Raw genomic sequence first — 17,875 nt, forward strand, 5'->3', positions numbered from 1 at the left:
ATGCCGGTGGATTACGGGCGTGGGCCAATGACCGAGGGCGAGAGAGAATGGCTCAGTGACGTAATGCACAGGTAACGTGAGAATGACAACAAACCAGCTTGTTTACCGCTTTCGTGCCATTCTTCTTTAATTTCACCCAATTGACTTTAAAGGTCGAAACGGGATTTCGGGAACGTTGGCTAGACCTGCCGTGACAAGCTGGGCAAATTATGCGCAGTTTAGCTGAGGTAAATACTGCAAGATTACACACAGTCATTCACTTGCTTTCAATCACAGTTACGCACACATGCACGCACACCCTTCAGCCCCAAGTCACCCCATACTGTAATTATGGATCAGAGAGACACTCCTCTCTCTGAAGGTTTTTGGGGAGATTTACTGGGTTCTGGTCTAGGGAGGGGAGGCTCTTGACACAGACCCACACGCCATTTCTGACCCAAGTGTGCATTTCGAACACTAACCTTTGTCCTCATTACGGCTGTGTGGTGGTTTCTCTTTTTCCTGGAACACCAGGACTACAGTCACTAACTGGATCAAAACCCAAAGGCCATAAACAGGAGTTCCAGTTCCACTAATATAGAAGGAATACAACAATTTCTAAAAAAAAAAATAGTTTAGCGGAGATTAGAAATAATGATGTGGCTGAACCCACATTTGCTGAAGTACCAGGAACTCAACTGACTAGAAGATCAGTTCTATTGCTTCTTTAGTCTGTTTAACAGTTTTATATTAAGAACACTGCAAAAAAAGGCTTTCTAATAATAGATAAGTGTTTAAAGTGACTGGCTTTAGTGAAGACAGCATTCCAATTGTTGCCGATAAAGTGTCTCTCTACATTTAGGGCAATATTCCACCATTAACAGCCATTTTCAGCTACCAGAGTCATTTACAACATCAACAATGTCCGGACTGGACATTATACTATTTTCACGAACAAAACTATTGTTTTCTATCAAAAACAAGTGCTTTTCTAAATGACCCTATAGTTTTGAACTGTACTGTAGCTATCTACTAGAATCGGATGGGTGGATGGAAGATTCACTTGTTAGAGAATAGTGGCCAAGGCCATAAATATGGAGGGAATATTGTTCATAGCATATGAAAAGCTACTAGAGCTGGTTGGAATTATAGATGGACGTACAATTGGAAAAGTGAGACACACGTCAAGGTTCGGAGGTGTGGTGCGTAGGTATGGAATATGAAATGCTCTATAATAACCAAAGGAATTTAGTCCATTTGGTTTTTATAGAAAACTGAACTCAGCTTTAGTTATTTTCAATGGTTTGGAGCAAAGATGGATAAAGGATTCGGACCAGTGATGTTCTCATGCCTTCTCCAAATTCAAGGTCCCACCTAGCTGGTGCCACCTTCCAGAACAAAACACACCCTCTGAGCACAGTGAGAAATGCCACGGCCAGTTCACTCCCCATTAATAGCCTGGAATAACATTTTTCACATTCCCAAAACCATTGCCTGAGCTGTCAGGCTTCCCATCAATCTCTAAGGTGACAGACAACAAAGCCATAAATAGAGGAAACAAGACAAAGGAACTAGTGTTGGGTACATGACAAAACATGAGTATATATTTTCCGCTGTTTTGCAATTAATGAGGTTGGCCTTCATACTGATGTGATTATTCACGATGGGTGAAGTGAAGACTGCAGCGTTTTTTGGTAACCTGTGCGTTGTCAAATAGGGATGATGACTGTATGAGCCCCATTCTTTCTGATCCCCATGACACTTTAAGGATGTTTTCATTAATTACATTTAAAATGGCATTTAACACTTTCTCATTCTAGACGTCACATGTGCATAAGCAGTGTTGCCAGATATGTGATTATTGTGGCAAAATGCTTCTAAACCATTCAATTTAAATTCTAAATTCAAAATGTTCTTCACTCCATAAATGTCACGTTTAAGCATTTTGTGTCCTAATGGCAGCCGCAAGTGTTTTTAGATTCAGTTTCAACTGCACACACTTCACCCACACTGGTTAACTGCAGCCATTTCATCCACCAATCATCTGCAGACCTGCCAAGCCATGCGAGCAGAGGCCGCCCCCCGACATCAGGCAACCTGACCACATCCTCCACACGTCCTCCTTCCGGGGCTCCTACACACGCTACAGCAAACACCAGGATGAGCCGCCGCGAGGTCACGCGGAGCGGGGAGACGAGACTCTGCACCCTCCACCCACTAACTCAGGGTGAAATCAGAGGTGGCCAACAGTAATCACACGCTGCCTCGAGGTTGCCATCGTTTTTACATAAACCAAGACCACTGACGAGAAACTTCTCGTTTAGAGAAGAGAGGTCCCCCCGGACCAGGTCCCTACCACGTCCTCCAGCAGAGACGCGAGATGAAAGATGTTTCTCAATAGGGCTGTTATGCGAAAAAAAAATTATAATTCATTAATCCGCTCATGAAGAGAAACAGACCTGCTTTTCCCCTGAAGTCCAGTAGGAAAGACGCAACAAACTGAGAACTATGACCAGCGCTGGGCAACAACAGGGCAGAAGGGCGTCCGGCCCACGGCCAGCGCCGGACTGCCCGATCAGCAGAGTGTAGGACGCATCAGGAAGCGCTCACACAATTGGAAATAAAAGAGGTGGGTGGACGTGAGAGAACGTGCCGGCCTGTGAAAGGCAGAGCGGCACAATGGAAAGGTACGGCAGTAGAGCAACGGTCAAAAGCCGGGTTTCAACGTACATCACCATCATCATCATCATCATCTCCATCATCTTTCCCAAGACCACACCTTTCCACACAAACAGCTATTTAAAGAGCTGTGAGTCAGGGAGACTTATTTGTGAGGACAACGTGGAGCTAGTTTGAACCCAAGACTCCTTCCTCGATGCTACATCAGTAAACAAGAAGCCACCAGACTCCTCCAGTCCATCCACCTGCATTCCAACTTCAGATTAGCTGCTATTATCTGAGGGTCAGGGGTCACAAGGGTGACGACGCACCTTTTCCTCCGGTGTCATCGCGATTTAATATTCCCTCACGGAGCATCTCGTCGCACCACCCGCCGAACAAACATGCACGTCCAGGAATCCAGAAATGACTTTTATTTCGGTGACATGGGTGGTAGTAACCTAGTGGGTAACACACTCGCCTATGAACCAGAAGACCCAGGTTCAAATCCCACTTACTACCATTGTGTCCCTGAGCAAGACCCTTAACCCTAAGTGTCTCCGGGGGGGGGGGGGGGGGGGGGGGGGGACTGTCCCTGTAACTACTGATTGTAAGTGGCTCTGGATAAGGGCGTCTGATAAATGTACATGCTTCCCCGTCACAGCTTTTGCATTTATTAAGCCATTTCAGCAATAAAAACACACGACAAGGCACACAGGTCGCCCCGTTTCAGTCCAATATGAAGATCACCAAGTCAAACGAGCTAAATCCGCGGCGTGATTTAGTTAAGAACGATACTGACAGCATAACTGTGTGCAGCAAAAAAAAAAACCAATAATAATAATAATTGCACACACAAATAAAGCATATTATATTAGATTATATAGGTGATTTTAATAGAGAAAAGCTCGGACCTCGTTAACTTCACACCTGCGGTGCGCAGACGCAGCGGCGGCGACTCGGCGGTCCTGCGTGTTTCTGCTCCGGGGTGCTGCGTGTCATCGGCTCGCCCCGCAGCCCGCAGACAGGGGTCCGAACCGTCCGTGCCAGACAGATCTCGCGCGCGCGAGCGTGCGTGCGTGCGTGCGTCCGAGAGTTGGATGCGCAGAGAGGCAGAAGGCACCTGCGACCGCTTTCCCCCCTTTTACCCCGAATGCCACGTGTTGCCATCAAAATAAAGTCGCCCCGATGGGCCGGTCGATATGGCAGGGGGCGTGGCCGACCAGGGGTGGGGCGGAGTTAATTGAGACGTCAAACAATCACGCCCGGTGATTTGGCGATCGGTTGCTGCAAGCGCGCCCCCTGCAGGAGAGACCCCGAACCCGGCCGACGTTGCAAATTCCCCCTTCAGAGGGGTGGAGGGCCTGCGAACCTGCAGGACATGTACTTACGACAGGGTTCGAGTCCCAGACTGTGGTGTTTTGGTGGGCTTCCTCTAGGGCCGAGGTTGGTCTCTGCATTACAACTGGCCTTAAAATAAAGTAGCAATGGCCTATTTATCTATTTAGATTTAACGATTCTCAGGGTCTCCTGGTGCACCCATAGAATTAGCCTGGGGACGTCCTGCAGGTACCGGCGTTTGAGATTCAAGACTCTAGGTGCTGGCAAAGGCAGGCAAGTTAGGTGAATGTTTGAAGTGTGTTGAATTATGTTTTCATGTCCACTTGTTTGTCCCAAATCAGTCCTATAACCTGTGGATTGCTGTTTTCTCCAACTTGAGATGTTTTTCTCTTTCTTCTTCTTTTTTTCATTATCAAACCATCCATATTGTACAGTACAGGCCAAAAGTTTGGACACACCTTCTCATTCAATGTGTTTTCTTTATTTTCATGACCATTTACATTGGTAGATTCTCACTGAAGGCATCAAAACTATGAATGAAATAAGATGACATTTCACTCCAGAAAAGGAACACGATCATGTCCAGGGTGAGTGAATGTAAACATCAGACCACAACTGTAGCCTACTTCACACACATCACACACCACACAGGGAACGCCATTCATTGCAAAACATTTATTTTTATTTTTTGCAGACCTGTGTGAGTACCATACAATGAAAGACACTGTCATTAAAATATATTATTTTGCAGTTTGATAACACGTGATATCTGTACATTATAATATTGATCACAAAAAAAGAACACTTTCATTAAAAGATTTATTATAAATCTAAATTATCTTTGTAATAAGCATAATGTCTTACTCATTTTGTTATCACACTGGTATTTAGTGGCAAAATTCAAATGAGTTTCCTGGGCCGAATAAAATATCTGAGGTCTCACTGACAAGTTGCTGACAAGTTTCATTTTGTCACTTCTGGATCTGAAAATATTTCCTCAAAATATGTCATGCTAAAACATGCAAGAGTGTTTGAAAGTGTTATCTTTTTTGTGCAAAAAGCTTTTTGGGTATAAAAAGCAATGCGTACATAACAAATATATGAATTTTTTTCTGATGCATGAATGCTTGGTTACCCTTGAACTCATCTGAAATGAAATGCCGCCCATGCACCAGCAAAGTTTGGGGCACAGGAGTCAGCAGCTATACCGAGTCCCCTGGCAGCTGCACATCAGCTTTCCTCTCGGTGACATGGAGAGCAGTTAATATTGAACTCTGGTACCGCCCTGCGAAGGGATTCCCGATGCTGAAGAAATGGCCCGGCGTGTCAGTGGTTTATTAAATGCAAAAGATCGTCTTCACTACTCTACCTTTTGGTTAAATTCATACCTCCAAAATGTGTGACCTAAGACCAGTTTTCTTCTTCTTCTGAATCCATCTCTTATTCATAATGAAATATGACGTGGACCATAACTTTAGCATATTATTATTTTTGCATCATTATATTTAGCAATATTATTGAGGCGAAGAAGCATAAAACTTTATCAGATATCAAGTAAAGTAAAGTGTCAGCCCTGCTTGGTCTCTATTCGTAAAATACGTAGACATCGCTTACCATCAGGTGGGGTAAACTTTACAAAATCTGTTTACATTTAAGCAATATCTGTTTCATGAACAATTCTATTTCCCACCATTTTAATCTTGTGAATCTGATGTCTACAGTTACACTGGAAGATCGTGTTTGTGAGGCTTTTTATGAATATTGATAAGACTTGCTGTGTATTGATAGGACTTGCTGTGTGAATCAAAAAAAGGGGAAAATCGTTGTTCCGGGTACATTCATTTTCGCTTGGTTGCTGCTGTCTTGGATGCATCAGGGAAACTGTTACAAATCTGAAATTGGAAGTGAAAGACATATTTACAAAGAAGCTGATGTTCAGTCAAGGTCAAAGTGGAGTGCTCAGGAGGCGAGGTTCCACGTACAATGTGCCGTGACGTGAACAAAGCACGGCCCTATCGGGGCACCAAAACCTGTGAGAAAGCTCTGCGAGAAAGTCCAGCTTTGTCTCATAGTAATACATTGTGTCTCAAAGCAGGTGTTCCGGAAACAGCAAGTTTGTTCCCTGGCTTCAGCCGGCCCTGTCAGTGTCCGCCTGAAGGGTGAGGTCGCAGCGTGAGTCACACAGAAACACGTGTGATGTGCGTGGGCTGCTCTGATTTGGTCTAAACACTTAGGTGCGCATGCAGATGTGATTCAGTGCGCAAGTCAGATGGATGCAGTGAGTTCATTTGTAGATGGCGGGTTGGCCCACACAGAAATATCTCAGCATTAAACCGGTGCCACATAGTTGCCTGGAAACGTCCCGAAAGCATGAGTCCGTTCGGACGTACCTGAGAACAGAAAGTGATTAGACTATGAAACACAGTGCAATGAAATGCCCTTCATGTGATGTACCCCACTGTCCACTAGAGGGCAACAGATCATTCCACCTTTTTTTTTTTTTTTTTTAACTTACCTACATACCAGCCGTCGTCACACTTTTCCATCACCTGAACAATGTCTCCCTCTCTGAGCTCCAACTCATCCCTGTTCTGGGGTTTGTAGCTGTAGACAGCCTTGTAACTGCGGCGCAGAAAGGTGGGTGGGGTTAAGAAGGCCACCACCACATTGCTGCGCAGTCAGACGGCAAATTGAGGCGACAAGGACAGAAATAAATAACTTAATGAAGAGTGGCTTACGGTTGTTGTCGAACTACCGCTGAGCCAGGAGTGATAGGTGTCTGTACAGCGGGTGGAGTCTTTATGTGCACATTTGGCTGTGGACAGATATACTTTAATAAATACAACAGTAGGCAAACATGTTGGTGTGTCTCATTGTCAATTAGATAAATTTATCTTTAGACATTAAATTGGATAGTATATGTAAACAATGTTTTTAAGAAAATTATGAAGTTTGATAAGATCACCTGTGTGGAGTACGCAGGCTTTGTACCAACGTTCAGTCCTGGGCCCTGTGGAGATGATGGCACATGATTGGACGTTGAGAGAGGGGACTTCACATCTCTATCCAGTGGGCTGTGAGGCGCATGATGCAATCCACCCCAAAGGCTGTTCTGTGAGGCGGGTGAAGCTGGGCTGGGGCAAGACTGAGGCCAGTGATTGGCCGATGGTTTGCGGAAGGTGGGCTGGGTGGGGGAAAGCGGTGAGCGTGATTGGGTAGACGTGACTCCGAGCGGGGAAGGTGAGCGGGGCTGGAGGGGTGAAAGCTGGGGGTCTGTGGGGGAGAGGGGTGAGCGCGGGCAGGGGGAGTGGGGCGGGCGCCCTGGGCTCCGCGGTTCAGGGGACGTGGTGGATATTGGCGAGGTGGGGAACTCGTCACTAGTTTTGGTTCTGGGCATTTTGTTGACCTGGACATAGTTCATGGGGAAAATCCCGCTGCGGCTGGTCCCGGGGATCCGGCCTTCCAGCCAGTGATCATCCACTCTTCTGGTCACACTGATGATTTCTCCCTTAGAATAAGGGAGAGATGCTCAGGATAAATAGCATAATATAACAGAGTCCATCAGTCCATGGCTAAAATTAGGAGGGCGTGTGTTAATGTACCAGAACAGTAATGTTTCTGTTGAACAGGCCCCGGATGTTCTCACAAATTAATACTTTTGGTCATTAACTGATTAGTGAATACTAAACCATATGCTCCAGCTGATGGCTGGTGTTGATGATGAAACATCTTCAGGTCAAACATGTGGGTGATACGGTCATTTTTATATGACATAAACAAAACCTTTCTGTTCAAGGATCAGTCATCAATTTTATATGGTTTTAATAAATCATGATAATGACTGTTTAGCATTAATATGCAAAGCATAAGAGCACAAAGATGAATGAGGGGTATGGATGCTGAATTCACTTAAACATTTTACTGTAGGTCTCATAAAAATGACTGACTTGCTAATATGTTTTAATGACTTGGAAAGTCCTTCAGTTCACCCTCAGAGGTGCTGAAAGGCTCTTTGTCATGGAGGCTTTTTTAATTCATGTGCTGAGGTTGACCAGAAAGGATGGATGCTTACCTTCCTGAAGGACAGTTCCACCGGGAGGTCGGCATTGAAGTTGAACATAGCCACTGCCTCACCGTACTCCAGCACATGTATAGCGGGTTGTTTGATGGGTGTTGGTTTCTCAGATGGGGGGATCATCTGTAAGATGCGGGGAATACAAGTAAGGAAGGATAGAAAGGGTCAGTTATTTTTATAGAGAACATTGGAAAGATCTCTAATAAAAAATAATTTAACACATGAACTCTTGTTGCTTTTGAAGTAAAAGTCACCTCTACGTAGCTGGTGGGAAAGATGCCAGCTCGGCCATGATGCTCTCCTTCAAACCAGTTTGCATCCACCTGCCTGTGGATGTACACCACATCACCCTTCTGCAGGGGCAGCTCCCTGCAGTAAAAATGTGAAAATGAGACATGAGGCTCTATATGCAGTATTTTAATAGGACTAAGGACTAATCTCTATGCAAAGTGAGTGAGCGAGTGACAATTTTAATGCAATAAATATGTAATTACGCAATAACAAATACATTCAAAATAAATGCAATCTATAATTTTACTATTCACTTTTATACTATATTCCATAGCTGAATTCGTACTTGCTAAACAAATTTCAACTTCTAATTTCTGGGTTAACCACATAAATTATTAACAAGGTCATGTAGATTAACCAGCGTACGCAGAAAAAAAAAGGAGAAAGAATTCGGGTAATCTGATCACAAACAAATTCAAGCCGTCCTTGCAGCTCCAACAATGGGGTCCTTATGTTGAGGTTTCACATCTTTTGTGACCCGCAGAAATGAGATCTGACCAGAAAGCTATTCAGGGTTGCTGGAGCATGAAATAATTACAATGAATTCAGGTTTCCTTTCCCTGCCCATCAGCAATCAGACTGAAAATAACCTGTGAGAAAGGAAATGTCTGGAGAACAGACCTGCCAAGGATTAATACGTGACTTACTTGGGTGACTGTGCTTGGAAATTGAACTTGGCTCTCGCAGCTCTCAACTGCGAAAAACAGAGAGGGGAGGAAAGAGATGAAAAATGCACATGGGCAAATATTCCGGAACAGTCAGATTTTCTTGGAGGACCTTGGCACGGGACATTTCTAGTTCTGATACAGATCTGACACCTTGGCTGTCTCACTGAGATTGGCTGGTTGATAAATACAAGTTAGGCCGACTGTATTGACTGAAAACACAGCATACCTTTTTTTCTTCTCGCTTAGGTGGGAAATCCATGGCTTCAGGTGCAGGACTGGCTCTGTCTAGAGGAGGATAAAGGCTGATCACTCTGTTGTAGAGCAAATCTGGTGGCAATGTGGAGCAATACTAAGGTGTCAAGCCCTTTTAATATTGTGCTGCGTTATGTGAGGTATTAAAGGCTATAATTACTTTAGACCATTTGTAAGGTTCTCTTAATTTTCACTCTCCAGATATGCAATGTATTAATGGCTATAAATGTACTAGTACTAGTAACTAGTACCACTTTGCTCACTCACTCAAAGCATTTCCTTTGGGATTAATGAAATTTTCTGATTCTGATTCAAATGGCCCTGAATAGGAAACCAACCCACTGCAGGTCAATAAGTAACATATTGGTACCAATCTAGACATCACTCATATATACAATTACTAAACACTTAAAAAAATTATATTAAATATATTAAAAATACATAGAATATTAATGAATGTTTTTTTGTTCCATATGGGGACACAACCGCATTACTAAGCAGAGCAAAATTTTCCTTCCTCCCCATTAAATCATATTCATTGTCATTCAAGTAGCTGGGAAGTAAAAACTGACTTGTCTCTAGACCAACACATGATAGGTTACAGTAACAGTGGCCAGACTCTCAGTCCAGCGAGGCATGAAATAATCTCCAAGAAAAACAAGTTAATCTATAATCAAGACTTCCTTCTTAAGACTTTTTCACTCAGTTTCCTCCCCTCCCTGACTCTATAGACCAATCTTAGCTCCAAACTAAGACTGAAATCTAACCACAATTTATAAGGCTGATTAGTCAGGAAGCGGTCAGAGGCCACACAACGCATCAGCTCCGACACTTCCTGGTTTCATATGAGACACAGGTCAGGAGTTTAACACAATGCCACAGCTCTTATTGAAGAATGCATACATATAATGATAAACAATGATACAACATTCAAAGTATGTTTTTTCATGGATGAGCAGCTAATTAATAAAGGAAAAATAATAATGGCCATCTCATTAATTAACATGTATTAATTATGTATTATGTATCTCTTATGTATTAATTATTAGATTAACCTGTGTTCTACTTTACTGTGTTCCAGTTATGAAACATGCATAATATATAAACATACACTTTGCATTACCTACCCTTAGCATGTGAGTAACTGGGCACTGAGCTCTGAATAGTGGCAGTACTGGGCTGATTCAGTGAGGTCACACCAAAGTCCTGTGTCCCAGTCCAGCTGGGGGTTAAAAACAGACAGTATGTTTCTTGAAGAGATGACAAGACAGAAGCATTATCTGCAACAACTTTATAAGGAGTCTGCACAGGACCAGATTGACAGGCACTAGAACTGATACCCACACGTGTCCAGCAGATACAGCTCATAATGACACTGCTGTCTGCATCAGGTACATGATCAGACAAAGCTGAAACCAAAATACAGTGGTCGATGGAATGAATATGAGCAGTCCTCCCAGGACTAAGGATCAGGAACGTTACTTTGCAGGGTATATTTATAAAGATACGGAGCAAATTAGTTACTGCTATACATGCGGCTTTACAACCATGGCTGATCTAATCAACACTCATATGCAGGTCGTTTATGATGAACATATGGTCTTGCTCACATCTCCCCCCTCAGGCCCAACAAACAGACCGAACCAAAGGAGGCAGTAAAAAAACAGCAACTAACGCTTCCACTTCTCATTTCCGTGGCAACAGGCGGGGGGCATTTATAGAGCTGGTGGAAAAGCTAGGGGCTTCAAACAAGATGGAAAAAACTGATCATGCCAGAGCGATCCAAGCACGAATTGCACATCAGGTAAGAAATGCGTGACACTGCCCTGTGTGACCTTATAAACACAAGGGGAGACCCTCCCGCTCTAAGGTCAGGGGGGGCAGGGCGTGGTGGTGGTGGTGGTGGTTCAGATTAAAAACAACACAGATTACACACAGTAGATCACAGCCAATCAGTCCAGATTAGAATCTAATCTGGAGGGTGGTAACATGGAGATTTTAAGGAGATAAAGGGACCCGTACTATCTACCCCCTGTGGAGCTCAGAGGAGGTCAGGTATGTGGCCACCTGCCAAAGTGTTAAACCATTAACCTGTCCCTGGCACACCGACGGAGAGAAGTAACAGATGCTGTAGATTATCCACCCTGTCAGGGAAAAACTAGTAAAAAATAATCAATGTGCACCCAATTTTGTTCTTTTTTGTGTTGTCTTACATTCTGAGTAAAAACATACAAAAGGAATACCAGTAGATGGCGCTAAATTCAATATGTTGTAAGTAGTTTTAAAATGGTTTTCTGTCTCTTAAAACCAAATTTGACTATGAAGGGCAAGGACACACTGATGACAACACGACAGGCCTCGAGATAAAACGGGAGAATGGAGAGTAGAGGGCCGGATGCTGACTAAAGATGACAGGCCCTACGGATCACAATATAGAAACAACCCTGTCCACTCAGCACTTTCAGGAAGCATCTGTGGCTGGTACATACAGGTAGGGTGAGAACAGGTTTCTGGTGTCCAAACGATTCAAACCTGAACAGAAATACACCCTAACACCCATACACATACAAATACACATTCAATTAATTAGACAAACTCACCATAAACCTACAGTGAAAATCTCTCATAAACGTTCATATCAGTCATATTCATAACAACACCAAGCATCACATAAACAGGATCAAGGAGCTCTGAAATAATTATGCAAAATTCACACACCTCAGACCAATTGCACACTACACCTCTTAGAAACACTCACCTGTTGTACTGTTCTCCACTGGTGGCAGGCAAGGCTGTTGAAGCGTCTGTCCTCCCACCCTGTAAAGACAAGAGTTCACGCTGAGTTCCGCCCTGCTGAGCAGCCGCTAGCCTCGGCTCTGCTCCTGAAGGGCCACTGTGCTACAGAGGCTGGGATCTGGGAAAAGCTCAGAGGAAACTTAGCACAGAGGTGACCACTCCCTCCTCCCCTGGGTCCTACACTCCATGGATTGCAGCTGCTCTTCAGAAGGCTGTGCTGAGCCATTAATCAGATTATTGTATTTCTGGTTGAAGGTTTTTTGTGTAGAGACCCAAAGAGCTTTTGTGTAGAGACCCTGTTGCTGTGGAATAAAAAATCATTGTTACGAAAAAATGGAATTTTACATGCAGTAGCTTTTGTGGTGGCATTCGGAACACCAATAGAAAAAGGATAAGCAGGATAAGTAGGCTGGAGCATCGCAAGCACATGATTGATTTTGATCTGGACAAGGCGGCCATGTGATTGGCATGCACATCTTTTGATCAGGGCAGACTGTGATGATGGGAGGGGCAGGAATTATCAGGAAAAGGAAGGCAGGAAGTGTACAGGACATTAAATGGGCTGATGTATATTTCAAATATACATACATTACTTTTCGTAAGGGTCCGTGGTACTCTGTAACTCATTCACAAACCCTTCCTCGTGGACCCCACATTTCACTTTAGATCATAATGCAGCACATCTGTTTTCATTATTATTTTCATTGTATGGACTAAATGTTAGGAAATGGCTGCTGAAGGCTAGTTACTTTCACAACAGCCCCTCCAATTCACTGAAAGCATCTTCCTATGGGCCTCTAGGAGGTTAGAACGAAAGGTTACGGTTGTAATCACTCACTCATCTCTGAGTATGGTACACAGCCTTTGCATGGCTATTCACACTCACCACTTCAGAGCTAGAGCTCTTTTATGGGGAAGGTCCACAAAGCTCAGATTTCCAGATATGGATGAAAAATCACACCTGCAGGTGAGACAGCAGATCCCTGCGTAGGAGGAAACGCTATGGTGATGCATAAAGCCAACCACCAACCATGGCTGACCCGGCCAGTGTGGCGCTATCAGAATCGTTCTAAAGCCCCCTGTCCAATGTGGGAGGAAAAAGACTTACTTGGGAAAAGTACGCTGCCATGGTTGTGAGGGTGTGACAGAGTGACCATTTCGACAGGCGCATCACACATGTTCTTATCAGAGAAAAGAACAAACGACACTGCATTCTGGTGATGAGCAGCTTCGCCGTACACACGGATGACGTCTGGACAGCAGATCTAAACCTGAGATCAGCAGGTAATGAGGTAATGAGATGGGAAGAAACAGAGCGTGTGTCCATGTGAAACCTATCATGCCTGTGACTGAGCATCTTAATCATGTTCTCTGGAACATGATTGCCGGCTGTCGCTGACCATGTTGATGCAGTCGGTCTGGGCACTGCCTGAAAAAAGGTGGGCTGCGTCGCTGTCCTGGAGAGGAAAGGTTAAACGCTTCCTGCTCCTTTTTATAGATCATGTCCACCACACTGCCAGTCAGAAGGGCCGTGGACATGCCCTCCTCCAACTTAAACATATTTAAACAGATTTAAGCATCTTTTCAAATATGGGCGCAGTAAAGTGATCAGCATTATGGGGGAGCTTGAGGGCAGTGGCACAAATACCCACACTGCTCAAGGATCCGGGTGGTTTGCCAAGGAAGCCTCCATGGGGGGGCATGTGGGCGCCATTCCCTAGAAGTCCACTGAAGTAAAACCATTGACAGGAGTGCACGCTGTATATGGCCTGGTCCAACATCTACTCAGTGGACATTTTGTTGCACCAGGGTGGTCGGGGGCAAAAATCAGTCTTATATGGAACATTTAGCTGCGAGCAGGGCTGTGGGCCATGCTATGTTAAGCCTGTTCGTCACACGGTGGCATGTCTCATGTAGAGTGCTGCTATCTGAGGGGCATGGGGTGCCTTCTCCTGAGCTCGGATTGAGATTGCACTGCAGGGAGTGGGGTTCGACATTGTCACGAGGGAAGTGGCGTTTTCTTCCTGGAGAATCAGAGGAACGTCCATGTTGATGGCCAGTTCAGCAGGATATGGCTGGTTAGCCCAGTTCTGATTATACTTGTCATAGGTCCCCCTAAGGTCCAAGTGAAGCTTCTGCAGCATTGGGTCCTCACCAAAGCATTGATTTAAGAAGGTTGTATGCTGAGCATATCCGAAACAAACAGAGCACACAGGATGGTTCTCCCTCACGGTGATGGTAAAGCAGAAGCTGGAGATGGAGAATGGAAGGTTGGGAGTTTGAATTCCGCCACTGAGGTGCCACTGAGCAAATTACCATGTTTCAGCGAATAGCCACGACCGAAAGAGAACCATGTAAACTTCACTTCTATCACAGAATTACTGTATTAACACCACGATAAGGATTTCCAGATTATAATATATTCCCGTTTTTTTCTGTTACATGTTATGCGCAATATCTGCATAAATAGCAATTAGACTATTAATGGGTTGATCCACTAAACAAATGTACAAACACAAGATTGACCAAAATCAGAGAATAGGGTGGTAGTTGCCTAGTGGGAAACACACTTGCCTGTGAACCAGAAGACCCTTTCTACATGGGCTAGGTCATTCTGCCTTTTCTTGCACCTTTTCTTTTTTTGGATGTTGTTTTTGTTTTTATATTAAAGCCTCTGTCTTTGGAGGAGAGCTGTTGTCTCAAAGCTCTGTAATAAATATAATGTGTATGCTGTGAAGTGCACCAGTTTTAGGGGTTCAGGGTGGGACAGGGGCATAAAGCATTAAGAATGGAGTCTGAAGTGGGGGGGTGTGGGGGGTCAGTACCTCACCCCGGCCTCGCCGCCTCGGCTGCTGCTTCTGTGACAACTTCCTCTCCAGCCCGCGGATGTCTGAGTCCAACTCTGCCTCAAATCGACTCAATTCCGATACCAGCGTGGCCTGGGCGACCGCAGAGCAACATGATTTCATTAAAAAAAAGAACAAAAAACACTGAACGTTGTCAGCTTCTGACACAAAAGCATGACAGAAATGTTGGGACTTTTAGCTGAGTGGAAACTTGGTATATTTGCAAGAAGCAAGGTTTGCTGGGTAAAAACCATAAAGACCATGTGCATTTTATTATTTACTATTTATTTATTATTTACTTTTCCAGAGTGTTTAAGTGTGAGATGTGGCACGTACCTCGATGGAGGGGAAGTGAGGTTTTTCAGGGATCCGCTGCACAGGCAGGCGAGACTGATGGTGAAAAAACAAACGCAATGGTAACAGTTAAAAATCATGCATACAACCAAAAATCTGGCCAATGGAAAAGTGTAATATTCATTTAAATCCATATCCGAGCAACCACCATAGCAATCAGCTAGAGCCAAATGAATGCCATACAATCAGCCACTGCATTTTTACATCTCTGTCCATAATCCTGAAGAATGTTCATCGCTGTTATCTTTTTTAAAAAATGGCTGAAATCAAGTCTACCGGATAAAAAAGTGCCCACAGACATGAATCGTAAAGCAATTCCTGTCTAACCATAATCTCTTAGTTATGCTCACAAAATTAAAGGGCTACAAATGCAATGCCTTCTGTATTGCATTTGTTATTTGCCTTTACAAAATCCTACATGATCCTTTTATATTTTGTTTATGTTATATTTGAATCTATTTAAATGCACGATTGAACCCCTACATAACCCCAGGGAGACAACCAGTAGAGAACAATGTCCTTTTAAAGAATGACCTGTCAATAGAAAAAAAAATCTGAAAAATCCATACTCCTTCAAGCTCAAACTGGGGCAGAGTCTTTGGCAGGATGAAACAACCTCAAAGCTAAGACGATAGTTTCAGAAGCATCTGTCCTCCCCAAAGAGTCAAAATATGGCTGCTGGTGATGTCGCCCTCCCTCCCCGCAACACACACACACACACACACACAAGTAGAAGCAGGGATGTGCCTGAGAGACTGGAAGTTCCCCACATGCGGCGAGAGATTTCAGATACAGAAACGCCACCGGTTAACAGCCTAATCAGTATCACAAGATGCCCACTGGCCATGAAAAACACTCCAGCCTGGACAAGAACAATGATTTCCTTTCTTTCCCTGCACAATGCCTGCACCCATTTTCTGCCCAGCGTGGACTGGAGCGTGGTGACAAGAGGTATTCAGAAAGTGAGGCCCACCAAATAAAACGAGCTTTGCTCCTGATCGCTGGACATACTGTACACACAGCAATGGCTAAATAATCCTTCCTTAAATGCAGTTTGAGCCCGTAACAGTATTGACAGGTAGGGGAGTGTGGTTCCACAGACTCTTTTATTAATTTACTGTATACACACACACACACACACACACTGCGAGAACTGCGTGTGGGCAGATGAAATGTCTAATTCACTAGAGGAAATGCCTTTCCCAGTCTGTGCTACTCACGGCAGACCTCCTGACCGATGGCAAACTTACCAGGTCAGATACAGACAGGCGCACCAATAAACGATAAAAAATAATCTACCACTTAAAGTGAAGTGATTGTCACTGTGAAACACAGCACACGGTGACACAACGAAATGTGTCCTCTGCTTTTAACCATCCTTGGTGAGCAGTGGGCAGCCATGACAGGCGCTCGGGAAGCAGTGTGTGGGGACAGTGCTTTGCTCGGTGCCACCTTGGCGGATCGGGATTCGAACCGGCAACCGTTTCCTTACCCACACTTGATTTGTGACCAATTAGTATATTGAAATGTGGGGAAGAAAAATGCTTATGAACACTTATACATGCCTTTTGTGTGCATTTGAATTAACCTGTGTTGTCTATTAGTATATTTCATAAATCATTAATGCATGTGACCAACAGCACATGCCTAGCGTTTTACAAGATGATGTTGTTAAGGCAGCTAACACCTCAAATAACAGTTGAGATAACACAAAAACATGAAAAAACATCTCTGAAATGTAACTGGAATTTGCTATGGTGCAGAGAAAAAAAGAAAGAATGCCCATGAATGATGGGCTACAAGAACAGACATTTTCTCAGGTGGGCTACATTTCCTTCGGGATTAATAATTAATAAGCCATTTCCTTTAGGATTAATCAAGTTTTCTGATTCTGATTCCGATATGCTTACCGGGCTACGGTCCTCAGGGGTGCTGCTCTGTCCTGGTTCAAAGTCGAATATGCTCTTAGGCTCTGGGTGTTTCCCTCCGTCCCCTAGATCGCTCCTGAAATACAACCCCCCCCGTGCACACACACACACACACACACACACACACACAAACACACGCCCAGGTCCAGACAAACACTTTATCATGGTTTCACTGTCAGTGCCTGTAGTAACAGATCCCAACCTGTCGACCAGGCACTTTTTTCCACTCGTTCTCCCGCTCCACTACATGCTCCTTGGCTGGAATTTGTGTGGGAGATGGCAACTGCAAGCCCAAGCATTAGCACTAGCTTACTATAATAACAGGTATTGCTTGTGTTTTGCAATAGCTGACTTCACGTTGAGGCCATGGGAATGTATTCGGAAAAAGACTGTTTATCGAGACACGTCAACCTGACGTCACCCAAAATATTTATACTGAATACTGCAGTCACTATGAACATGAATGGTTACTGAATTGCAATCACACCTGCATGAAAAACACCAGAACGGGGACTAGACTCATTTCTCGTCCCCCATATCTCACCAATCAGGCAGGGATCCATAAGGATCTAAGGTGAAGGGGTCCTGTCCAACTTCTTTTTCTTTCACCGGGACCGCCTCGGAAATGTGTGGGGGGGACTTATGGCTCTCTAGGACACAGACACAGTTACATTCAGACAACAGGGT

At 44.2% G+C, this 17,875-nt stretch overlaps 2 protein-coding genes across 10 annotated transcripts in view; both read right to left on the reverse strand.

The window, feature by feature from the left end:
* The window catches only part of pdlim2 (PDZ and LIM domain 2 (mystique)), a 37,166-nt gene extending 33,355 nt beyond the window's left edge, over positions 1–3,811 (reverse strand). For 2 of the 3 annotated variants that reach the window (XM_028996538.1, XM_028996535.1), the window contains exon 1: positions 3,552–3,811. The gene's annotated coding sequence lies outside the window, so the exon portion shown is untranslated. Of the gene's footprint in view, positions 1–2,438; positions 2,541–3,551 lie in introns of those variants that run through there. The other variant, XM_028996537.1, reaches the window with a different exon arrangement.
* An 827-nt stretch (positions 3,812–4,638) lies between these two features.
* The window catches only part of sorbs3 (sorbin and SH3 domain containing 3), a 35,026-nt gene continuing 21,789 nt past the window's right edge, over positions 4,639–17,875 (reverse strand). For 5 of the 7 annotated variants that reach the window (XM_028995906.1, XM_028995905.1, XM_028995903.1 and 2 more), the window contains 14 exons: positions 17,733–17,838; positions 17,171–17,264; positions 15,243–15,296; positions 14,886–14,999; positions 12,023–12,081; positions 10,392–10,486; positions 9,239–9,297; positions 8,992–9,038; positions 8,308–8,422; positions 8,051–8,176; positions 6,944–7,486; positions 6,717–6,793; positions 6,494–6,600; positions 4,639–6,368 (listed from right to left, as the gene is read on the reverse strand). In XM_028995906.1, the coding sequence (XP_028851739.1) occupies positions 6,307–6,368; positions 6,494–6,600; positions 6,717–6,793; positions 6,944–7,486; positions 8,051–8,176; positions 8,308–8,422; positions 8,992–9,038; positions 9,239–9,297; positions 10,392–10,486; positions 12,023–12,081; positions 14,886–14,999; positions 15,243–15,296; positions 17,171–17,264; positions 17,733–17,838 (1,658 nt within the window). In that variant the 3' untranslated portion in view covers positions 4,639–6,306. The remainder of the gene's footprint in view (positions 6,369–6,493; positions 6,601–6,716; positions 6,794–6,943; positions 7,487–8,050; positions 8,177–8,307; positions 8,423–8,991; positions 9,039–9,238; positions 9,298–10,391; positions 10,487–12,022; positions 12,082–14,885; positions 15,000–15,242; positions 15,297–17,170; positions 17,265–17,732; positions 17,839–17,875) is intronic. The other 2 variants (XM_028995909.1, XM_028995908.1) reach the window with 2 other exon arrangements.

Source organism: Denticeps clupeoides, chromosome 11, assembly GCF_900700375.1.
Source record: "Denticeps clupeoides chromosome 11, fDenClu1.1, whole genome shotgun sequence".
In the NCBI taxonomy this organism is placed as follows: Eukaryota; Metazoa; Chordata; class Actinopteri; order Clupeiformes; family Denticipitidae; genus Denticeps; species Denticeps clupeoides.